The sequence below is a fragment of the Zonotrichia albicollis genome (assembly GCF_047830755.1).
Source record: "Zonotrichia albicollis isolate bZonAlb1 chromosome Z unlocalized genomic scaffold, bZonAlb1.hap1 SUPER_Z_unloc_1, whole genome shotgun sequence".
Taxonomy (NCBI): Eukaryota; Metazoa; Chordata; class Aves; order Passeriformes; family Passerellidae; genus Zonotrichia; species Zonotrichia albicollis.
Genome location: NW_027428339.1, coordinates 469564 through 494728, shown reverse-complemented (window position 1 = coordinate 494728; position 25165 = coordinate 469564). Strand labels below are relative to the sequence as shown.

Here is a 25165-nt window from a genome sequence, read left to right as displayed (position 1 = left end):
CGCCCTGAGGGAGCCCGGCCCTGAGGGGGGCACCGTGCCCTGAGGGAGCCCAGCCCTGAGGAGGGCACCGCGCCCTGAGGGAACCCGGCCCTGAGGGGGCACCGCCCCCTGAGGGAGCCCGGCCCTGAGGGGGGCACCGTGCCCTGAGGGAGCCCGGCCCTGAGAGAACCCGGCCCTGAGGGGGCACCGCCCCCTGAGGGAGCCCGGCCCTGAGAGAACCCGGCCCTGAGGGGGCACCGCCCCCTGAGGGAGCCCGGCCCTGAGGGGGGCACCGTGCCCTGAGGGAGCCCGGCCCTGAGAGAACCCGGCCCTGAGGGGGCACCGCCCCCTGAGGGAGCCCGGCCCTGAGGGGGGCACCGCGCCCTGAGGGGGCACCGCGCCCTGAGGGGACCCGGCCCTGAGGGGGCACCGCGCCCTGAGGGGGCACCGCGCCCTGAGGGAGCCCGGCCCTGAGGGGGCACCGCGCCCTGAGGGGACCCGGCCCTGAGGGAGCCCGGCCCTGAGGAGGGCACCGCGCCCTGAGGGGACCCTGCCCTGAGGGAGCCTGGCCCTGAGGGGGCACCGCGCCCTGAGGGGACCCGGCCCTGAGGGGGGCACCGCGCCCCGGGTACGTCCCGTCGGACACCGAGAGGGAACAGACCGGGTGCGGTTGTACCCATGTTGAAATGTGAGTGTCGAGTATCCGACTTCGAGGGCGAGACCTCCTGCAGGGTCCCCAGCTGGTGCTGAGAAGGTCGAACGTGGCTTTAGATTGCATTCTATACCACCTTCATTTACCCATAATGTTTCCCCTACACTCTGGTATTGCAACTTTTTCGAAGTCGACTCAAAGTGTCTAAGGAGGTAATTTTATGAACATTTTCAATCAGTGATCAAGCATTCAGATAGCTCAGAGAGGTGGTAGATGCCCCATCATTAGAAGTGTTCAGGATCAGGTTGGACGAGGCTTGGAGCAGCTTGGTGGGGCGGAAGGTGTTTCTGCCCATGTTGGTGTAGGACTATATGACCCTTAAAGGTCCCTTCCAACCCAAACTGTTCCGATTTGAATGTGGCTGCCTCTCATTTCTCTGGGGGTTATTTTGACTGTTAGGCTCTCAATATCCTTATTGCTATTTCTGGATGAGTGTGGCTGGAAGTGCTGTATTTACTGCTAAAGACCTGTTTCCTATCTGTATAGATAACACTGGGAGCAAGAAATATTTAGCACAGTAGTATCTTGTAACGAGTTTTAGCTGCATGTCCTTCAAAATGCTTAAGAAAAAACTTGGCACAAAAAGTTGCTTTTCAGCCTTTTCCAGATCCCTTGAGCTCAGGGCAGTTTGTGCAATTCATTCCAATTTGCCATGTGTGAGACTTGTCTCCTTGGGTACCAAGAGTGGAAATAGTTTCTTACTTCAGGATTTGCTTATTTGCCTTTGAGGGATGAGAATCATTAGGTGAATTTCTGTGTAGAGATTATGAAAAGTTCACTGTCCACCTTTGATTTCCTCAGCCTGCTTGTTAGGTAGGCACTGTGGATTTTCTCATGCTCAGCAGTGCTTAACTTCCAGCAAGAAATTCCCAATGGGTCTAGGAGAGCAGTTAGGCAGGTGCTTAAAAAAACAATCCGGTGCTTTGTTATGAAAAGCTAAGGCCAACACTTCCTCTGTCTCGAGGCCATTAGGAAATTCCTACGGACTTCTATGGAAGTAGGATGTGCCCTCTCCTCACTGCCAACTCCCTGTCTGGCAGAGGTTTTCCCAGGAAGGGCCATCTGCTGCATGTAATGAAATCGTCTCTCTTAAAAGTCAAACTGTTCAGTGATCAGACTCCCTACCCCGAGGTCACACTCCAAACACCAGCGAAACCGTCGGGCTGGCTTGCAGCTCCAAACAACGCGCACAAATTCAGCCTCCTTTGTCTCCAGCGGGGCAGCCCAGCCCAGGACCAGCCTACCCCAGAACATCCACAAAGAGCTCGAGGGTAAGTGAGGGGTCGGGGTATTTGGTGAAATGATTTTTCTGCTTTTTTTCTCCTGTGGGCAAATAGATGTGAATCATAAAAGTCTAATATAGGCAGAAGAGCAAGTTAGTTTTATTACCAATGCACTACATAGATATAGTGATTTGCGCACTACCTGGATATAGTGATTTATCCTGCTATTGAGCAGGAAATGGGATTTGTTATTTCCTTCTGCTAAAGAAGAGCCATTTTTGTTTATCCTGACAGATTTGGGTTTTTCTAAACGTGTTGTATTTATAATTCTGCTCACTGTTTCTGAAACTGCACTCTGCTACTATTTCCATCAAGTCTCATTAAGACAAAATTGCAAAAGTTGTACAAAAGCAAGCTTCCTTCTCTAAAGAGTGTGTAAGTGATACTAGGTATCCCGAAAAACAAATTTATTAATTCTAAATGTTTATTGCATGGTTTAATACTCATTAGATAAAAAGTTCCTCCATTCTTGAGAAAAAGGTCTGGTCACTTGGTAGTAATAGACGATTCCCAGGCTTCTGAATTGCTCAGTCTGACAGGGTCAGATGCTTGACAGGTGTTAAAAATAGATTAAGACAGATCAGTGTTAAGAGTTGTGCTGTGATTGCTTATTTTAATTACTCTATATTAAGGTGTTTGTTTGACCTGTGCAGAGCCAGTCGTTTATTATTCTATTTAGCTGATGAATTATGGCTGAGGTGTTTTTATAGTGTGGGGCTGTTTACAGTGGGTACTGCACTAATCAAAATGTTGTCAAAAAGCCTTGGATATTGGCAGCTGAAAAACTGCAATGTATCACAGAATTTTTGGCAAGGGCATATTTTCCAGACATCTGCTTTTTGAACAGCCACAACTTCACTGATGTTTTTCTTACCTAGACCTTGTTAATCCAACAAATAGTGTGATAACTAGTTTTGATAATACAGCGTTTCTGTGGTTTGGTTTCTGACACTGTGCACTCTTTGACAAGTATGCTGCTCGAGGTGTTCCATTTGGTTGTGGTATCTCGAAGGACTTGGAAAAGAATAATGTGGTTATTTGTATATGAGACAGAACTGAACCAGGCAGAGCTCCTGCGAGGTGAAGAAACAAGCAGTAAATGCATCATTGTAAATCTGTGCGCCCATGGGTTGTCATTACTACCCCATCAAATGTTACACTCTGTAGTAGGCTCAGTGCTGTACGAATCCTTACTATAGCCCTGTGGTGACTGGAGATCACAAAGTTACAGGGAATCTGGAATTCTGGTTTCTGTTCTTTCGGAGGTTGTAACTTTTACAAGGTAACAGTTTAAGAATGCAACCATGATCACAACACATTTGGAAAATGTTTTTATGGTGTTCCAAGTCAGAAAGCTTGTATAGACCAGGAATGGCGGATCAGAAATTTCATGTGGAACTAGATTCCATTAGTACTTACAGATACACTGAGCTTAAAAGATTCCCAATGTCAGTGTTGATGAAACTTTGAACCAAAAACTTTTGAAATCTTTGATTTCTGTTAAAGGAAAAGTTTAAATAGAGAATATCAGGAAAAACATTTAAACATAGCAAAACATTCATGGAAACCTTTCTGGAAAGATAAAGTTATATGTTCCAGACCATAAGTATATTGTATGTATTTCCATACAGGGCATATAATACCTCATTTAAGAAATACAAATTGGTGTGTAATGTCTGTGTTAATTGTATAACTGAAAACTCTTATGTTTTGTTTTACTTTGGAAGAAGAAAAATGTAACATTTCAAAAGACCTCTGTTGAGAGTTGCCCTGCATGAGGAGTAAAAAAATATGTATGTCCCAAGATACAAAACAGTTGGCAGGGTGGGAATAGTGATTGGATGCAGTTATACCTGTTGATTTCTTAGAGGAGCTAAATAAAACATATGCCAAGTTCTGTAGGAAAGCTAAGACATATTTGAGGGACATTCCAGGGAGAATGGCAAGGGAAGTAGCATTAACCTTGGCGCATAGCAGCATTTAGGCAGGACACTCCAATTTCACCGGTGACAGGTTTTTTGTTATACATATGGTACTGTAGTTGGTCAATCTTGTGATCCTGTGGTTAGTGGAGATTCCTTTCTTTCTTTCTTTTTTTTTTTTAAATTGTTTCTGTTCTACTTTTGCTGCTTTCTGTTCCTTTGATCAATATTTCTTGTATCCTGCTGTTCATACCAGCAAGCTTTCTGGTTGGATCTGGGTACTATATAATCATTTCTGTTCATCACCAAGACAAATTCTCTGGTTATTGGTGGTTTGGTTTGGAAATATTTCATGTTCATCTTACATGAAGTCTAATTATACTGACAAAATATATTATATTTATTTGTGGTTTGCCAGTAAAACATCTCTTAAAGTGATGTATAGGAATGTATAATGTATGCTCAGGGAGGTGGAGAAAGAGCTTTTGCTGAATCTAAGAACAGTAGTAGGTAGGGTGGGATGGGGTAGGGTAGGATAGGATATAATTATGTTGCAAAAGAATAACTGCAGATTCCAAAGTTCAGCCTGTGGAATGCAGGCCATAGTAGGAAGCTCAGCTGGCAGCTGGGGAGTTGTCTCAGACCAAAAAGCTCAGATTAAAAAAAGCAGAGCACACAAGCACTGACTTTCTAAACAGGATCTGTCTGCTGGAGAAGGGTTCAAAGCACTTCAGGTGCGCAGACTGCGTGTGGCTCACATCCACATCCTCCTCAGGCACACCTTCGTACAGAGGAGGAAGGCTTGCCTTGTGTGCACAGCTCTGGTGAAAGTTAATCCTTGACCACTTCAGGCAAGGGCTTCTGACAGGATTGCTGTGGCCAGCAGCAGTTCAGCTCCTGCAGCCATGGTCCACGTGCCTGAGGCGCACAGTGTTTCTGGAGCTCTCTCTCATGGTTCAGGTGTCCCAGAAGTGCTGTCAGCTTGGCGTGGACAGCCCAGAGCGTTGGCTGATGAAAGGCTGTTTCCCAGGGTGAGCCACTGTGGCATTATCAGTGTCATTGCCCGGTGTTCTGCTGAGATATCGCTCAGCCTCTCCCTTCCCTCTCCTCCGGCCGGGTGGGCGTGAGGCAGCTCCTTGGCAGGGCTGCTCTGAGGGGGAGCTTTGGGGCTCACAGCTCCATCGGGGGGGGCATTGGCCAGGGGCTCACCGTGCCATGGGAACGCGTGGGACGGGCCCGAGCCCGGCGCTGGGGCTGCACAGATAACGGGAGCTGGCCAGCAAGGTCAGGGACAGAGAGTGCTGCTCAAAGATAGCAGGGAATCCTACTGAAAAGGGTGTGGGCTGAGGAGGGCCTGGCCGCAAAACACAGAGCACTCCGTGAATAGATCTTAAATACAAGAAAAATGCTTCAGAGATGTCGTAAAGGGTATTTTCCCACTGACTCTAGAGGACATGAACCTCACAGAAAGGCACAAATTCACTTCTGAGTTGCTAAAATGCATAAGCTTTCTGTAGAAATAATTTTTGTGATTATAAAATTGCTTACAAAGAATGTGAAAAACAGAAATCACTGCTTACAGTTTTTAAAAGTTTAATGATAATAATAATAATGATAGTAATAGTATTAGGATAAAAAAGGACAATATTTCCAGTGCTGGGGGGGGGCTGGCATACAGACAATGTTATCTTTATGCAGTTACGTCAATAAGATACATGCATATTCTTGTGTTTCATGCATTATTCAAACGTTCTTTTGAACTTTCTGATGTTTTGGGAACTCCTTTGTTTGACTTCTTCATACTCCAGCTTATCTGCGTGACATGCTGGGTGTCAGGTCAATATATTTTATTTCTTTTTGTGTCTCCATCCTGCTGTTTCACATCCTCTGATAAGATTTTAGTATGTCCTCCTTAATTTTAACACGGTATTCTCTAATTGTCCTCTGGTGCTCTGGTTTGTGTCATGGTTACCTTATCACTTGGACAGGTTGGTCAGTGGATGGCATTGCACTGGTTTTGGTTACACAAAAGCCTTTTTTCCACATCTTATGTTTTGCTAAGGTCTATAACACAGTACATTCATCACACTATTATTTCCATAAGTGATACATAGCTATTATATTCATAACCCTACTATTTCTATGAGCAACACAGTGCATACTTTAGCTGATAGATTACATTAACATGCCACTAAAACCAGTTACAATTGATACTATTTCTAAATAGTTACAATCACTAACAGCATGCATAGGCTAATACTTAAATGCAAAAGATAATATTATCTGGTCATTTTTCACAGGAGGGTTTTTGTTTTGGTAATAATTTAATAAAGTTGGAAAAATGTGATGCAAGAGAGAAAATTCAATGGCCACTTTTTAAGTTTAATCAAGTTTATATTTTTTGTTAATTAATTTTTTTTCTGTCATTAGGAATAATCCCTCTGAAATCACTAGAAGTGGCTTTGTCACCAGAACTACCTACAAAATATAAAATAATTTAAATATTTTTCCTTCCATGTTAAAGTGCAATTCAAAACTGTTTTGATCTCAATTGAAATAAATTATCAAATACTGAACATATTTAATAATGTATAAAAATAAGGTTCAATTGGGAGTGATGTCATTTCAAGGAAGATAATATTGAACAGTCAAATTTTATATTTAGAATTGGAATTTCAGACAATACTTTCACTATGATGAGTGAATAGGGTTTTCACAGCCAGTGTGCAATTATGACAAAGTGTGAATTTTAAATGAAAAACCTCTTCTGGAAATTGACTTGAATTTGTTTTATTATATATATGCCTTACAGAAATGTTGGATGATTGTTTTAGTCATTTTGATGCTTTTCCCAGCCATTCTTTTGTTAAATATTATTTGAAATGGATTATTTTTCACAAACCCTGATAACTTTCTGCCATCCAAGGGTTCTGGTGAGGCAGCTCCATCTGCCTCTTGCTGCCTTGTTAATCTGGCTGTTGCAGGTTTGCGTCAGTTCAGTATTTCTCCTCAATCACACCCAAGCACAGTTGTCAGGCTGCTGTTCTCATGCTGCTCCCAGCTTTGTTCTCCCTTAATCTCAGTTCCCAGGCACTGAGCTCGGGCAGGAGCAGACCCTGCTGAGCATGAACTTGTCTTGCATTTGCCTCAAGGGCTACCATAAAAATTCCCCATGGTTCTGATCAGTACAAAATGGAAAATCTGTTTACAGAAGATCCGAGAGCCAAAGCAGGCATATTTCCTGCCGTGACCTGCTCAAGCCTTTTGGTGTATCTCACTTGGATTTTATGTGAATTCAGCATTGCCATGCCACTGTGCTACTGCACACCCGCTTGAGGGGAAAACTTGATATAAGCAGGAAATTGAAGCAAGCCTGCCTCATTTCATGTTCTTTAGCACAGGAATGACAAATATCAAGCCAAAGCACAAGAGAATTGCTTTAAACAGAAATTGCCCTATAAAGTCTAAGCAGGCTGGTTGTTCTGGGTATTTCTACAAACAGAGTTTGAGATTTATGTCCCTATGATCCTATCCAAGGAATAGCCTGCTGTTGTGCCAATGTGACCACCAAAGCAGCAGGTAGCTGTAGCAGTGGTGTCCGTGTGGAAATGTACATTATCTGCAGGTTCCTGTTTGCCTTTAGAAAAGGTGAAAGGCTGTGTACCAGAGCCCCTGTCGAGGTGGCACACGCGTGTGTGGGTGTGTGCTCAAGGTTTTGTTCTCCTAGCACAGATCACTCAGACACTTGCAATGTGCTGCCAGTAAGTGTCATTGCACAGACAGTCGGGTTAGGGTTACTGCCTTAACGTCTGATCTTGGGTCTTAAATAATGATTTCTTATTTTGAAAGTGCTTGCAAATATGTGTTAACTGACCACCTTTTAGAAAATACCTATAGCCATTTCAGAAGTAATTTTAAGCTTTGTGTTTCTTTTACTTGCAGGTGCACAGAACAAGATCTGCACTTCATTGAGAGCTAGAATGACTTTTCTTGACCCAGAACCACATACAAAGAACAAAACTTGTGCAGAATTTGTTGTTGTCCTAAATGAACTCGTGACAGTCTTCAGGGTAGAATGAGGAAAATAGGAAACATTTTGAACAATGCAAGAGTTCCCCCTGTGAGGGTGAGACTGTGTTGATCTCATCAGGTTCTGACTCTTCAAAAATCATTCATTTACTGCTTGAGAAACTCAGCAAAGCAGGAATTTTGTCTCCACTTGAGAAATCCCTCAAGACACTTGCCTAACACAGAAGACAACATGGACATTAAGAAAGTAGTTAAATCCCAGGCAACTTTTTCCTGCCTGAGGGATTTGTCAGAGGAGAGTGATGACCTGCTCCATTTTAATGGTGTGGTTGATGTCACTGCTGGAAGAGTGGCAGAATACTGCAGCAGGCAGGTGCCTTCCCACCCCACAGATGTAACCACTTGTCACACAGGCAACTGTTGCCTTAACGCACAAGACTCTGGATCTCCTCAGTCTCTGGCCGATGTCCAGGCATGTAAAAGGACTGGGCTGGGCAGACCTCTAAGCAGGAATTCCCTGCTGGGTGAGCAGGCAGACACTTCCCTAGGTAATCTCACTGATTTTGGAAAATATGACTCTGAAAATTCTGCTGCTGTTCTGGAGATTTATTCAGAGAAACTAACAAGCGTAAGTGATGACTTTTCTGATGATGACCTGGAGTACTTTGAATGTTCAGATGTGCTTACAGTGCATGAAGATGAAATCTGGAGAAAGAAATTAGAATTTTTACTGGAAAGCGATGAAGATGATCTAAAACTGGGTAAGGACTGTGATGGGTGTGCTTACTTCCTCAGTGAAATGCCTTGTGTGTTCCAAGTGTCAGATAACACTACGCCTATGGATACCCCCATTGGCTTCTGTGAGCATCAGTCAAAAATCAAAGGAGTAAACGTAAGGAGAGACCCCTCTATGTACAGCCAGTCAGCTCTGCAGACAGAGATGACTCTCACTGTTGGACAGCACCGAGATAAAAGTGCCATTTTGAAAGACAAAGAGAAGAATCAAGTGCCTGTTGCTTCTGCAGCCACTGGAAATGAACATCCCAGAAGTGAAGAAGAGACTAATGGAAGTGACCATCTGGCTGCAGGTTCCTCAAGGGACGGACCAAAGCCCACGGACACTGTCCCTGCCCAGGTAGATTCCTCTGCCCATGGCACAGGTGCTGCTTGCCCCGATCAGGCTTCGGGGACAAGGACAGAAACCAGCCCTGATGGTGGGGACATGCTGGGGGAAAGCTCACTGCTGCTGGAGGAGGGGAGGAGGAATGTGCCAGAGGAAAGTGCACAGCACGCTGTCTGTACCTTAACAGAAAGTCTGAGGAGAAACCTTTTCAAGCTGTTAAACCCTATAGAACTTTGCAGATATGTAAGTACTATAGGACAGTCTTTCCAGGCTGCAGCAGCAGGTGGGGAATCCAGAGCTCCGTCTCCCAGTCAGGAAGGTGTCTGTTCAGCACAGATTCCCGAGGAAGCAGAGAGTCTGCAAATGCAGGCTGCTCTGTGTCCAACAGGAGAGGCAGATAAAGACAGTCCCTGGGAAAGGAAAAGGACTCGGGGGCTGTCTGAGCAAAACCAGGTGCCAGATGAGAACATCTCATTTGGGGTAAGTAACATCTTTATCATTTAACACAAAGAGCTGCTCTGCTGAACTCAATGCAATTTATTCCTGCTTGTCACAAAATACTGTAAAATCAAAATTACTTTGAAAGATACTATTCATGTACTTCTGAATGACAGCTACGGCTGGGAGGGAAATCTGGGTTTAGAAAAGGCCCAAGTAAAGCCTAAGCTGTTCTAATTATAGAGTGAGCCTGATAATGGTGAGAGGCACTAATGGGCCTCTGGACAGCTGGATAGAGAAATCTGATATGGAGGGTATTGCACAGGTCTTAGCAAAGTAATGCTTCTTTCAACCCAGAAAGTTTCTCAAATACCTGTTGGTATTTGAGCAGAGAATGCTTTCATTTACTTTCTTTTCAATCTATATGCAAGAAACAAAACCATCCTCCACTAATGGTGCTGGAAACCAAACCAAATCAGCAGGGGTTTGCTCTGGTTTTGTAACAACGAAGGGAATTCAATGCAGAGAGTTCATGTTACAGAGGTGAATGGAGCTCTGTGATTTTTAAAATAAAGCAATGAAAGAGTTGGATATTACAGTTGAAACATATAAACCAGTTAAAAGTTCAAACCCCTGTGGTACTGTCCATGTATTTGCATATTTTATGCTGTTGGTAGAAAATGAACTGGAGAAATCACTACAGTTGTAGAGACTGGTATGATGCTCTACCAGTTTTCCTAAGTAGGAAAATTGAATCATCATTTTTATTTCACACTGTAAGGACTCAAGATATATAAACACTATTAAATCATGAATAATCATATTGTCACCAGTTTTTCTAGCTTGAAGCTGTGTAGCTAATTGCACAGAAAAAAATTCCTTTGTCACAAAAAATGTTTTTTCCAATTGCACATGCTTTTCTTTGTCTGATCATTTGAGAAAAATATCTCCCAGTTCTGTAGTGTCACAGTAGAGTGACTTTAATCTCACCACTGGGGTGTCTTCAGCAGTCAGAAATCACTGAATTCTTCTTCCTGAAAAATGCTCATAGGTTTCTCTGGTTTTATGGTACATAAAATTCCAACCCCATCTGAGGAGCACATGATGTCCTTATGATGGGGAATACCCCTCACTGGAATTAACCTTCTCAGAGCTTCCTGACAGGGTGTATGGCCGTGGTTTGCCAGAGGCTGTGTTTGCTTTCTTTTCCCCAAGTCCAGTGCAATAATTGAAATCCCAGAAGCCTCTTAGCCAACAGCAGCTGTCAGGTGCCTGGCACAAATTTCAGAGCAGCCCCTTAAAGTCTTGTTGTACCTAGTCAGTAAGTCTGCATTTCCATGGCCAAAACTCCTCACTGGATAAAAAATTACTATTGGTGTACACAAAAGCATGAGAGCTGGGCACACACCAAACCCTATTTTTAAACATGTGTGTATGACAGTGAAATTCAGGTGTAGCTTCAAAATTATGTGGTCTTGAAAATGAGCCAAGCAAAAGCATCCCGCCTGAATACTCGTCCCTTTTTTGGAGCACTAGAAAAACGTGGACAGCTTCTCACAGCACCCATATAGTAAGCCAGAAACTCCTCAGAAATCTGCCTGTGTAATCTAAGAGAGGTTAGAGCGAATCTATTGCTGCACACGGGTTTCTGTAGAAGTACCCTGGGGCGTTCGCTGGAGCCCCGGGTGAGACTGCTCCGCGGGAGCGAGGGGAGGCGCTCGCAGCAAGCCCCGCAGCTGACCGCTTTGGAAGGGTGCGATATCTTCCCTGTCCGTGTGGGAATCTGGTCTGCTGAGGGGTACAGAGCAGCCACGGGATCACAGCACTAATGACCCAAGGATTTACACTTCCCCGTGGCACCGAGAGTTCGAACTGGAACAACCTTTGCAGTGCGTCTTGTGCAGCACCTGCTGTGCTGAGTGACTCTCCTTCCATTAAAGTGCGAGGCTCCTCACTCCTTTCACGGCCTCATGGCTTAGCCTCAGGTGAAATTCTTTATTTACCTGCTGCTTCAGAGCAGCTTCCTCAATAATAGGTCCAAGACACCAAAGGTGCCAGCTGTGTGATGTTACATAGTGTACAGAGAGCCAGGAGGCTTTTCTGGGTGTCATTGAGAATCTGGTTCTGTTAGCAGTCAGCCAGCACCCTGTTCCTGTCAGAGTTCAGTGGTCAGCACCCTTGGGTCCCTGTCAGTGGTCAATGTTCAGCACTCTTGGCACAAGGTGCTGCTGTCACTCCTGGGTTACAGAGCCATTATTCTGTTTTTTTCCATATCAGAACAGCCTATTGACATAAAATCTGAGAGGTCCTTGGTTTGACCTTGCCAAGACAGATTTCTGTCACTTTTAGACAATTTTGAATTTTGTTATCCAAAGAGGAGAGAAGCAGAACTGACACAGGTAATTGTGCGTCTGGCTGGGATGAGAGCTCGGTGCTGCGAGGGACAGGTCCGGGCCTGAGCCGTGCCAGGGCGGCTCTAGCTCTGTGTCAGAGCAAGCAGGGCAGTCCTGAGTGGAGTCACTGCAGCTCATGACACCACCCTGCTCATTCAGTGGGCATGACAGTTAACATCCCATTTTCTTGCCCATGCCTTATGTTGGCTCCAGTCTTTCCTGGGAGACACATCAAGAAAAAATCCCTTAGAAAATCTGTACCGCTTTGGAGCATGGGCTCCTGACAGCTGTGCATGGTCAGCCTGTTGCTCTGTGTTGTTGGCAGATGACTCACTTTCTGGCCTTTAAAATATTATAGTTCTTCCTCTTTTTCTGCCTTTTGAGCAGGAACAGCAGGAGGCTGGCAGGATTTGCCTGTCACTCTGTAGGATAAAGCACAGCTCAGGTCTTTTGTTTCACCTGTCTAAAGCAGTTGAAATAACTACAGATATTGAGGTATTTCAGCCACTCCAGGGCAGCTGTGCCATTTAAAAGGGAGTGTCATTTTAGGAAAGGGGAATTTGAGTAGCATTGCATGAAACAGGGAAGTGGCAATCCACTAAGGCGGATTGCTGGAGAACAATAAACAGTAAAAGCAGTCCCAAATGTAGTGGATTTGAGGGAGCTGAGACCCAGAGACAGTGAGTCTGTATTCTAGTCTGTATTCTAGGGATTGCTTGTTACACTCCATTTGTACAAACAGAGGGATATAAATATAACATGGGGGCTTTGCTTGCAAAGGAAAATTACCTTGCAAAACCATTTCTGCTTAAAAAACAGTGAGAAACTGTGAGGTAAAATTGATTAGATTCATTACAAATCCTTCTCTAAGGAGCAACACTTTCAGACTCAGACCCAGGAGGTTGATTTCAATCCATTATGTTGATAATTACAAGTCAGTAATGTGATTATTGACAAATATTAAAAAATAAAAGTTTAAAAAAATGCAAGTCTTTAGGCCTGTGTCAAGCTGTAGTTCTAATTTTTAATTATATTGCTCTATTCTCCTTCTTTGAAGAGTCAAGGTGCTAATATTAAAAGTGTTACCCAGAATTGTGAGAACCTCTGTATGGAGCCCAGCGCAGAAAGGGAAGGCATCCTCAGCACTTGTGAGAGTGCAGGAACCAGCCAGCTCTCTACTGAAAACACACTGCATGTGAAAAATGCAGATTTACAGACCTCTTCTCTTCACTGTCCTCCTTGTGAAAAGGGAGAAGGTTGTCACCAACAGGTCTTCCCCAGACAAGAAATTATTAGGAATGGCAAAATGTCAAAGAATAACATTTCTCCTTCTCCTCTATGGGATATGGACTCTCTTCCTGATAAACAGGAACGCTTGTGTGCTGTTCTCTCTTCTGCAAAGCTGTGTGATGAGCCAGGGGAGGGAGAGCAGAGGCCTGGGCTTGACACACATGAGAGCAGTAACCCAGATATTCTCTGCAGCCAATCAGCCGATGAGGCTGTGTCTGAAGCTAATCCCAAGTCAGTCCTGGAATCTGGAGAACCTGAGTGCAAAGGAGATGCTGATATATCTGCAGTGCATGACAAGCTGTGGAAACTTCTTCATGAAGATGACTCAGACTATCAAATCCCATTTGAAAACAGAGGCATCCCAAGTTTAGGTACGAGGCTGTCAGATATCAAAGTCACGGAACTGAACTTTGTGCAGGAGACCTGTTCCAATCATCCTTTGCCAGTGGATTTGATAGAGCAGGGGCCCATCACAGAACCAGCTCATAACCCCAGAGCTGAGAAGGCCGACTGCAATGTTTCTGATATCCTCCTGCAGAGAGCTGCAGCATGTGAGAGTGCATCCTTAGGAAACATTTGTCTTGCACAAGTGGTAGGAACAGATGGTGTCTGTCTAAATTCTGGCACTGGGAATGACAGGGAAACACCATCCATTTGTGTTTCAGCAAGCAGTGTCCTCCTAAGCACCCAGGAGTGCTTGGAGCTGAAGCCAATGGCCACGGGCAGGAATGGATCCACTGTGGCTTGGGAAGGGAAGCCTGCTGTTAATAGTGCTGCCCAAACTAGCGAAGCAGATTCTCCTCAAGGGTTACAAAGTACTCAGAGTGGTAATTTAGCATGTCCCAAAGCTGACTTATCAGATATGTCACATGGGACAGTTGGACAGTTACTTCACACTGAATACAACACAACCATGACAAATGAGTCTATACCTGGAGAAGGCTGTCATTTTACAGACTGCTGTCCAGTGAGGGGGGAACTGGCTTATTTCCCTGAAGAGGAAGACATTTTCCCCAGTGAAAATACCAGCCAGTTTACACATGCAGAACACTCTTCTGTTAAGTCCTTACATAAAAGTGGTGTAGTGAATTTACAAGAAAAAGAAAATCATTCAGGCTTTAGTGCACCAAATTTCACTAATTCTGATGGCTACCATCTTTCAAAAAATAATGGCTGTCAGGATTTTCAAATTGTTTCTAATGCACAGAAATACAGCAATGTAATGCAATCGCCTAGTTTAATTCAGATTCACGAAACCATAGCACATAAGAATCTACCCCAAAATACAGACCAACTGCCAGAAATAGCAAAACAAGAAGGGGCAGTCTCTCCCCCTTTTGGGGAGACATTTTTAAGAGATTTTTATCTAGAAGTGCCCAGCTGTGAACCATGTAAACCAGGAGGAGAACAGACAGAGATTTGCATACCTGAGGAACGCAGGGCTGAAGCTTCCTGTGACTCAGGAGTTAGTCAGGTTTCAGAGAGTCAGATTGCAGCTTCCCCTTGTAATACAGCAGAACAGCATTCATTTTCTGTTGACAGCACCTTCAGGTCTGATGAAGGGTTAAAAATAGATTCTTCAAAAACTCCCACCTATGCAGCTGGAAGTGTAACATCAGGCAATGCCCCGCTGCCCAGGGAGGCTCCAAGTGAGCACCACAGCGCAGCAGGTGGGGAGGATGGAGGTGCCCAGGATTGGCTGCATTCCCAACAGCTGCTTGCAAACAAAACCCTGCCCTTCCCCACATCTGTAAGCCACTCAGAGGCCCTTCCCAGTGCATCTGCAGTGGCCTGTCCTGCCACAAGAAATGAGGGAAAAACTGGATCCACACAAACTGGAGTCAAAATAAATGGAAATTTAACTACAATGGAAATTTCCTGCAAGTCATTGAAGGGTCTGTTCCAGCGGGTCCCTGGAGAAACCAAAGGAGAAGCAGCCTTGTGTGAAAATGACCATGAGATTCCAAGAGCTATTGAATATAACCCAGATGAAGCTGAAGCAAAGGCTCCTTTGCACACTTTGACTGGCTCCCAGGCTCCAAAACAGATTGTGAATATTAACACAGAGCAGCCTCGTCCTGACTTGATCCCTTCCAGCAAGATAGCTGAGGCTGAGAATTCAGTTAAGTCCACTGAGTATGATAAAATGGAGGAAGTCAGGACAGAAGAGAGTGTGGTAAGGGGTTTGGTTAATTTGCCACCAGTTGATTCAGGGAACAACCAGCGTTTTCAAGAACAACCACCCCGCAGAAGAACTCCATCATTCTCTTTGGCGTGGACCACTCTTGATCCATTCCCAGTCATCACAGAAAGTCAAAGAAATCAGGAAGGGTCAAAATCCTGCCAGATACCAGTGGCTGCTGCAGAGCCTGAGCCCATCAGATGTAAAGAGGACGCAACAAAGAGCGGGCATGTAGCTGCTGGAGCTAAGAAGAAATTACCACCAGCAACTCTGTCCAAAAAACCCAGGTTGGAGGAGAGGGGAAGTGTCAGCAAGGACACCAGCTGCACTAAAAAGTCTGGCAAGAGCGAGGGAGGCGTGATTCATAAAGAGGATAGAAAAGAGCAAAGGAAACTCATTTTGAAAAAAGATAGCAAAGGTAAGAGAAAATGGTTTTTCTTTTCTGTCCTTTCCCATCATTCTGGCTACAGTAGAAAATTAAGATTATTGAAAGGCACTGCAGGCCTCTTTCAGATTGACTCAGTCAGCTAAAGGTGTCCTGCCCTCATAGAGCTTTATTTCCAGATTTGTTCACTTAGTAATGAGTGCTGTGTCCATGCCACAGAGATGAACCCTTTTCCCAGCTGGCAAGTATATTCAATTCATGAGCTTTGTAACCTATTTAAAATAATCACTGCCTCATTGGCCTCTTGGAGTAACTTTGCATGGAGGAACAGCATAATGGTACCACATAACTACACACACATAGCAGCTGCAAGCCCGCTACTTGTTCTGTTCCCACAGGGCTGTGTTCCCAGTTATGCTCCTGCATTGCAGCTCCCAGCTGCAATTCCCCCCTCTTGGTTACCAAAGGATTTATTACTAGCAAAGTGTTATTGTTAGCAGTAGGGTACCACTGATAAACAATGTGTTGAGGTCCTGTGTGCTGACTTCTGACTGGTTCTGCATTGCTTTGCCCTGCTGCAAAAATGACGGATGAAATGAGCAATATTAAACTGACAGAGGAAACATATAATGGAAAGGAGATCCGGGTTGCTGCCAGAGTTTCTAGAAGATTGCTAAACACTGTAGCAGGATTGTGACTCCTGGGCGGATGAGGGATTTGTTGTTGCTATGGGTACTTTGCAAGGACCAAGGTCTTATTTTTTACCTTCTGCCATGACATTTCATGTTCACATCATAAAATGATTTAATAGTTCAGAGCAAGACTGAACAGTGACTAAAGGTAAGCTACACATTTGTGGAGCTTTTTGCACACTCAAATTACTGTGTGGTCCCATGAGACTTCTACTTTTTCTAATCACATTTAAAAAAACCCCAGACTTGTCTCTGTTCAAAGATGCATCCTTTTCCAGGGAACCAGATGTGTGGGAGGAGAGACACATTCCTTCAATGCCTGACCTGTTTCCATTGCTTGAGGCTACACTTGCAAAATGTTTTAAACATTCAGGCTGCATCAGATAACAGTGAATTTTATTCATCTGTTCCTGCTCTGCCTCAGTCTCGACTGAAGTGTGTCTGTGGTCTAGAGGACAGTTGTGGCCCTTTCCCTGGCATTATGAGAAGGCTGGTTTGGTTGCTGTGGAATATACTCAGTGTTCTTTTGCATTATTTCAGCTGCAGGAGAGAAGGCTGGCCAGGCCAGGAACCTGGGGCCATTAGTTCTATTTCTAGGGCTGTCAGGTCCTGTCTGTGTCACTTTAGCCCTGATACAGCGAGGTTCACATGCCCCAGGACTCAGGGACTGTTAGTCCAGTGGGGAGACCTGGACTGGATGGGGCCTGGAACTGGGAATGGGGAAAACCATGGCAGTGTGCCTGACCCTTTAAGTTAGGTGTTAGTGGAGTAACACCAGTACACTGTAATCTGCAGGAATGGGATCCCTGAGGGGCACATGCCATGCTACCTTGTTCAGAGTGCAACAGCTCAGAATTAACACAGTTGGAAACAAAACATCTTGCAACATCGAGCAGGGATGTGTCACTTGAATGATCACGGGGCTGATCCCAAAACCTTTCTCTAAGTCCATGTCAATTCCCTTTCTTTCCCAGTCCCCTCCAGCCCCCTGCCCGCACCATGCCCATGTGCAAAGACACTGGAGTGTTCTGTGAGGCAGTGAAAAGTCCTAGCAGAGGTCCAGGCTGGCAGGACCTTTTGGGACTTTTCCCCAGGCTGTGATCAGCTAAAAAATTCTACTAGTTATTAGTATTGAGACACCAGAAGTCATAATTACTTACCGGGGATTTCAGCATTTGTGTTCTTAATGTGAAATGTTAAAATGCCAAAACAATGTAATTATCATCAAATCCTAAACTGTGGTTCTTGTGTTTCAAGCCCCCAGGCTGCTGAAGAAGATCCAAGCAGAGTTATTCCCTGACTGCTCTGGAAGTATTAAGCTGTGCTGTCAGTTTGGTGACATTCATGGTGACTCCACCGTTACATGGACTAAAGATTCCCAGGTGCTGGCTCGGCTGCAGAGAAGGTAAGGGAGTGTTTCTGAAGGACTGGGAGTTTCGGGGTAACCGCTGTTCATAGGAGGCAGATCCTCTCACAGTGCACTGATATTGCTCACAGTTTGTGCTGCATCGCCTCTCAGCTTGTTCATAGCCAGTGTCATCCAGATTGAAAAAAAATATCAAAGAGGTTTGAACCTCATTTAACCTAGAGAAGGGTGGAAATAAAAGCTTCTTAAGGGCATTAACAGCATCTACCCTTTCCATTTTAATGAAATTAGTTATTTTCCTTGTAATTCTGGTATTTTCCTTGTAATTCTGTATTCTGATTTAAAAAGCTGTTTAGAATGCTTTAAAAATGCAAAATTAAGATTATCCAGAAAAAAAAAAAAGAAAGAAAATACATTTCCATCAAAATGCTCACTTCTGAGAAAATGAAAAATTTTGTAGGAAGGATTCTTCTTAGATGTTCTTTTAAGTGGAGAGAAAAAGTTGCATGAATTGCTTAAACTTTCTGTTCTGATTCTTCTTGTTTTAACTCTTCTGATTTTGATTGTTGTATTGCAATACTAATTGTAGTATTAATACATGTCATTATCTGCTAAATAATTGTGCTGTGTCTTAACAAATAGTGCAGAAAGATCAAATTTATCCATTTTTCCAGTGAAAACAGGCAAAATATGTGATAGTACAAAATGCTCTGTTGCAGTGCTCAGGATGACTCTCCCGTGTCTCTGGAAATAGCTGAAGCCAGTTACCAAGACCAGGGGATGTATTATTGCTGCTTGAATAACATGTATGGGAAGGTGACTGCTGAGTTTCATCTGACTGCTGCAGGTAAGCCCCAGTTTAGAGTTTTGATTAATAATAATGACAATGGCAGTTTCCATTCAGAGTTTTTTACTAGAAAATTCTTTTTTTTTTCTTGCTTCCTCCTAGTATTGGAACGTCTGTCAAGTTTACAGAGTTATGAAGGTAAATATAAAGTGAAGTAGCATTGCATGGCATCATACAGAGACACACACATACACACACTGGCAGCTCTTTGGCACAAACACAGGGTTCTTGCAGGTCACCTGCTGTGTAACTGTATCCAGGAGCAAGGCAGGCATGGAGCTTTGGAATGCTTTCCCTGTGTGTTAACTGGTGTTCAGTGACACCGGGCATGTGGCCTGTGCTGCAGCTAAAGATAGTGCCTTGCCAGTGGGCTTGTCATTCCTGAACAGCCTGCAGAGATCCAGGTCTTCAGTTGGCATGGTGACTTTTCTTTCTATTCCTTGAAGAATTAGAATTAAGCATTTATTTCCTTGTGCAAAGTAAAGACAGGACTTTTCATGTAGCAGCACTGTATAACTTTTAATCAGAGAATTTTAGGTGGAATTAAGGAGTGTTCTAATTCTGGCCTTATCTGTGCAGTGTTTTCTCTGTGCTTTGAAGAGAAGCAATAGTGTACAGAGGCTAAACCAGAGGTAACTGCAAGGGACAGCTGGAAGGAATTCCTTGTTGTGTAGTTCTGTTCTCCTATTTATCCTCTTTACTGATGGTCCTTGAAATGTTATTATTAGAGACACTTGAAGTGCAGTTAGGATGTTTTAGTTTCTCTCAGCGCTTAACTTTTTCCCCCTTATGAATTTTTTTGCATTTGGATTCCAATGAACATTTAAAGGGGTGAAATCCAGAGTCTTCCTTGATTTCATTTGTAACAGACTTGTTGGCTGCACTCTGGCTTCTCTCCTTATGATCCTGAGCTGCCACCTTTGTCCATGCTGGCTTTAGATACAGGCAAGCAGCTGCCTCTCAGGAGCTGCTTGGGGTCCCAGCCCTCAGGAACACAATTTCTGCTTCCACTGAGCATTTTTCCCTCCTCTCTGGAGAGATGCACCTGCTGTCCCATGCCCACCCCTCCACGTGCCTGCAGAGATTCCTGTTGTGTTTTAGGTGTGGAAGAAATCGAATTCATGCAGCTGATGTTCAGAGAGGACCCCCTCAGCTCCAGCTACTTTGGTGGGACCCTGCACGGAGCAATAATGACAGAGGGGCTGCACTTTGGCGAGGGGATGCACCGCAGAGCCTTCCGCAGCCGCGTGCTGCAGGGGCTGGCGCCCGCCTTCGCCCCCGGCCACCCCTGCGTGCTGAAGGTGCACAGCGCCCTCACCTACGGCACCAAGAGCCGCGACGAGCTGCTGCAGAAGAACTACAGCCTGGCGCTGCAGGTGAGCTGCCTGGCCTCGGTCACCCACGCCTGGGGGCAAAGCTGCCCTCAGATTCAAACAGATGATCTGTTGAATGTTTTGAGCAATATTCCCATCGGCATGTCTGTTGTAATACAGGAATGCTATGTCCAAAATACTGCGAGAGAGTATGCAAAGTTATATGCAGCTGAAGCTGAACCCTTGGAAGGCTTTGGAGAAGTACCAGAGTGAGTATAAATATATATTTTATATACATCTATGCCTATGTATACCATCCTGTGCCACGGCAACCCACTGATTGCTAGGACTAAAGAGGAAACCTGGGACCAGTGTTACAGCTCTTTCAGCTTGGTTTAGAGTTGGTGCCTGTTCACTCACTCTCTGAGATCACTGGCCACTTTTGTCTGTTTCTTACCCTTTTACTGAAAGAATTCTCAGGATTTTATTAGTTTCTATCGCTTAATTTCAGAATCATTCAGATTTTTCTTATTCATCGCCCTGCTAATAACATCCCCTATGCCACAGTGGAGGAGGAGCTGGTTGGGGAGTTTGTGAAATACTCTGTCAAGGATGGCAAGGAAGTGAATTTCCTGAGAAGAGACTCAGAGGCTGGCCAGAAGTGTTGCACCTTTCAGCACTGGGTGTATGAGAAGACCAATGGGAACTTGCTTGTCACTGACCTGCAAGGTGAGTTGTCTGAGTAGGAGCAATTTTTTTCAAGCTTATGTTCTTGTAAGAGGGCAGTTTGGAAAAGGAAACTAAATCTTACACTCTTAATGGAGGAGTTGTTCTTTTGCATGTACCTTAGTGAATCTGGACACTCAGTATGAGCCAAATCTGCATTTTTCTCTCACCAACCAGAGATAAATGAAATAGCTGCTGCGTGAAAGACTTCAGGTGTTAATAACCCCTAGTCCTTCCCCTTTCTTTGCTTGTATTTGAATACTCACCAACAATCACTCAACAGTGGAATGCTCCACGTTTGGTCCTGGCTAGTTTTGAAGAAATATATTCCTTCAAAAATAATAATGAAGAAACACCCTCATGTTTGCTAAGTGTTACCTCAGCTCCCATGGGTGTGACTCCTCTTCAGTCCTGCAATATATTTGGAACAGGGGAAGAAAACCAGAAAAAGCTGGAATCTTAGGAAACATCCTATATTCTTTTACATGTGAAGGCAGAAAAAATAACAAAAAGGCATCTAAACAAGATCCCTGAAGTAATTTAAAGGAAGGAGAAAGAACAAAATCCTAGCACAGGAAACAAGCTGTGCTGTTGATCACCCTGACAGCTGTAAAATAGTGGCACGAGCCTGACTTCTAGAAACTGCTGGTGACACAGAGAACATCCTCTTCTTGACTGGGGTGCTTTAAAATGCTTTGAAAAAAATGTGACAAATCATTAAAGTGAAAAATGTGACTCAATAAATAATATTTAACGCCTCCATATGTGAACATTGTCCTAGAAATTCCAGTATAAGCTAAACTCTGTTTTCCTTGCTGCCTTGCAGGTGTAGGGATGAAGTTAACAGATGTTGGCATAGCAACCCTGGCCAAAGGGTGAGTGAACGTGATTTCTCAGCAGCATGCTTGTGCTTTACTCCTCTGACACTTCACAGTTAAATGTGGGTGGGGGGGGGTGCACTGGAAATTCATTCTTGCTTTAACTTTAGAAGAAAACAGTCCTTATCTAAGTGTTTTAACTTCTTCACATTCATATTTATGGAAAACACGCCTGTAAAGGAAACACTTTTATTTTGTTATGAAAGAATGGGGCTACCCTGTAGATTGAGCTTTGTTTTTCCTGCATGCCTCCCTTGAAACGGGCTTCACAAGTGACACGAAGAGCTCTGGTGACAGCAGGTAAGGCTCCTGGAGATCCATCAGCTGGAGGAAGGTAGGGCTGAACACACAGGGCCAGCACTGGCTGCAGTCCGGGGTAAAAGGCACCCCAGAATCACTCCTGCAGCCCGCAAAAGTGCCACAACTTTGGGATATGTATTTGTGACACAAGCTTTTATAAAGACTCTTCTCAGTGGGATGCTGTGTTTTGGCCACTTCCCTGATAAACAAGGACAATTGTGAAGGGATTTGATGGTATCTCTCCCCTTTCTCTCTCAAAAACAGCAGTTCTGAGCCTTGAAAAAAGATTATTTAGGGCATTGCTAGAGCCTGTTTTCTAGTTGCAAAGGCTTCAGCTCCTTTGGGGAAACTTCAGTTTATGTGTAAAGATGTAGACCTGTAATATTCTAACTTTAATCCACTTCTCTTAAGTTAATTAAGGCTTCTAGTTATAACACAGGCCAGCAGAGCTGTGGATAGGAGTAGGCAGTGGCTGCTGGACAGGGAAAGGGGATGGGGGTAAGTGCTTTAATTTCATATTCTCCTTTGAGAATCTGGCAGGAGAAAGAAGATCTGATCATGTGTTCAGCCTTTGTTCTAAAGACCTTGTCTGTGTACCTCACAATATCATCTAAATTATTACAGTGTTATTTATATTATATTATATAATATAATACAATACCATTATTAAAAATGTGACTCTAGAATATTCTGGGAGAATCTTGAACATATGCAGGCTGGCATCCATTCAATTAGACTGATTTACTGATTTACTCTTGCACCTGTAGATCCAAAGTAAAATCAGTTGAAATGAATGTACACGATCCTGTTACAAACCAAAAGAGTAATAAATGTTTTATTTAGGCAACACCATTCTCAGGAATCAGAAGATTTATAAAAATGCTTCAGTGAATGTTGTCCAGCTCACTGTGGGAAATGATTCCTATAAAAACACACATTGTGTTGGGGAGGAGGAAGTGAGCACACAATGCAAGCTGTAGTAAGGATCACCTCAGGCATATAGAAAGGAAAACAATTTCCCTAAATGAACAACCTCCTGAAAATGTTGAGTATAATTTTGTTTGATATTTAGCTAATGGTATTCCTGCAAGATGACAGATTTTTCCTGGTCCTGTATTTTGTTTGCATGCTCCTTCCCTGGAAAGAAGATCTCTGTATTAATGTCAGCAGTTGGATTTTTAATTCTGTGAACGTGGGTGGGGAAAATCAACTCAGTGCCTAGAACTCCTGTGTGTTGCTGGGTCTCGCTGCTTTGGGTGTGCTCAGCCGAGCTGCTGAGAGCTAACCTGGTCCCATGAAGGGGGAACACATGGTTCTACTGCGCCAGAAATGCAGAGCGGGACTGCTGTGGCTTGCACTGTGCTGGCAGAGGGGACACAGAACATATCTCTTCTGTTCTCCAAAACAGAGTGCACCATGTGTGGAGGAAGGAAGTTTGATCTTTTGTCCTCGCTGTGTGTGTTTTGCCAGGGAGCTGGAAAGCAGAGGAGCCCAAAGCAGTGGTGTGGTGAATGTGCTGCAGGAGCTGCACTGCAGTTCTGCCAGGAGAGGGCGCCAGGGAAGCATTTTTAATGCGGCCACAGTGCTGCTCTGTAGCCTCTCTGGCGAATGGAAACAGGGTAAAACAGGCACTGATTAAGGTTAAAAAAGGAGAGGAGCCCCCTGGCCTTTCTTTTTCCTTCTCCATCCTGAGAATTTAACCAAAAAGGTTCCTTTGAAGAGCAGGTACACCTTTTAAAATAATCTGATGCAGCTTAAAAAGCAGGCCCTGGGAGGACTGTCAGCATCCAGAGCAGGGTGAAGAGAGGAGGGATACATGTGCCTCTCATGGTGGGAGGTACAGTGGGGGCTGGATGAAACTGCCTTCCTCAGGAACATTCCTTCCATCCTCCCTGAGGGCCGTGGCTCCTTGGCATCCTGTAGGCAGCCGGGGAGGGGAGCAGCATAGCCTGGAAATGATGTACATGTTTAGATGGAAACAGCTTCTAGTTCTGAAACACCTTGTGCAGCAACCTTGTTTTTGCATGGCGGCCACCAGAACTGTTCATGGAGAATGATGTAGCATGGATTTTCTGTGTGTATGTTACTGAGAAAGGTACCCAGCAGGCAATTTTATTCCCAGTTTAATGCCATGAAAGACAGTGCCAGGACCCAGCCCACAGAGCTTTGCCTCTAATGCTTTTCCCTCTTGTGTCACCATTTGTTGTCTGGTTCCTCTCACCTCCCAGTGACCCAGTCTGAGTTTCTGTGGCAGTCGATGCTTCTCAAGCCAGCATGGGTAGAAGAGACTTGCTTATTGCTTTCAAGTTGCTTATGAGTCAGCAGTCATGCTCTGCCTCCCTGTGCTGAAAATGAATCTTGAATTCCCATTTGGTTTGTTGTCTTTTTTTTGTTTTGTTTTGTTTTCCCTTTGTTGCTACAGATACAAGGGGTTTAAAGGCAACTGCTCCTTTTCCTTCATTGAGCAGTTCAGAGCCCTTCACCAGTGCAATGAGTACTGTGAGATGCTGGGGCTGAAATCTCTCCGAACCACTCATCAAAAACAGAGGAAAGCAACACCCACTAAAAGCAAAAATCTGCCAAACTCATCAACAGTAAAGAAAATGGTGCCCAAGAAGGCAAGAGAACCTAGAGACTTCATTTCTTCAGAGCACTAAGTCTCACTATCCCACTTATGAAATTACTCTTGAGGACAGTGATATGCACCAGTGACTTGAGGGGATAACTTTGGTCTTTTGCCTTTTGACATTGTTTTGGAATCATCCTGATGCTGATGCCAGCAACCAAGGAAGAAGCTGATCCTCTGCTCTTGGTGCCTGTGATTTAACACTGGGACAAGGTTTTGGAAACAAACTATGCCATCTCCTGGATTTCCTTACAGGCTTCTGTAAACTGGCATTGGAGAAGAACATCTCTGTGTCTACATCCATGGCCCTGTGGTACAGCTGCTATGGAAACATCAATATATTTAAGATGCCAAGTACAAGATTTGCACAGTATTGCATATGCATATGCATGCTGGGTTATTTAGAACTAGAAGTCAGGAAAGGTGAAGTTTGGAACACGCTGATGATTATTAAAGTTACCACTTCCATTGCAAATCAGAGCATAACAAATCTTGGACTGTTCAGTGGGATTGAGGCTTCTCAGTGCACTGCTGGTACCTGGCTTTTGGAAGTTCCTACAGATGATGCCTATTCTTTACAATAGCATTCAGAAGAATTTCTGTGAGGACACTGTGACTGTTTGCAAAACAGGAGGTTTAAAACATAAGGCAAGGGGCTTGAGCATGGTGGGATGGGAACAA

The 25165-nt window shown here is 44.3% G+C and overlaps 1 protein-coding gene across 3 annotated transcripts; it reads left to right on the top strand.

Moving 5' to 3' along the window:
- The first annotated feature begins 506 nt into the window (after positions 1-506).
- LOC141725182 (alpha-protein kinase 2-like) lies at positions 507-24844 on the top strand. Of its 3 annotated transcripts, none has more exons than XM_074533765.1 (11): positions 507-1962; positions 7839-9528; positions 12937-15769; positions 17686-17833; positions 18514-18641; positions 18744-18779; positions 19743-20017; positions 20135-20223; positions 20466-20683; positions 21507-21555; positions 24281-24844. In XM_074533765.1, the coding sequence occupies exons 2-11, from the start codon at positions 8158-8160 to the stop codon at positions 24513-24515; spliced, it is 5382 nt and encodes a 1793-aa protein (XP_074389866.1). In that variant the 5' UTR covers positions 507-1962; positions 7839-8157; the 3' UTR covers positions 24516-24844. The 3 variants fall into 3 exon arrangements, 2 of the variants coding, with proteins under 2 accessions (XP_074389866.1, XP_074389867.1); XR_012578335.1 differs by having other exon boundaries at positions 516-1962; positions 20522-20683; positions 24281-24370; XM_074533766.1 differs by lacking the exon at positions 18744-18779 and having other exon boundaries at positions 517-1962.
- Positions 24845-25165: the final 321 nt, after the last annotated feature.

Bases quoted from the DNA above. Each gene is read 5' to 3' on its own strand.
- LOC141725182 (XM_074533765.1), top strand. From the start codon at position 8,158: ATGGACATTAAGAAAGTAGTTAAATCCCAGGCAACTTTTTCCTGCCTG. The intron at 17,834-18,513 runs GTAAGGGAGTGT...GCTCTGTTGCAG, and splicing joins CTGGCTCGGCTGCAGAGAAG to TGCTCAGGATGACTCTCCCG. The intron at 21,556-24,280 runs GTGAGTGAACGT...TTGTTGCTACAG, and splicing joins ATAGCAACCCTGGCCAAAGG to ATACAAGGGGTTTAAAGGCA.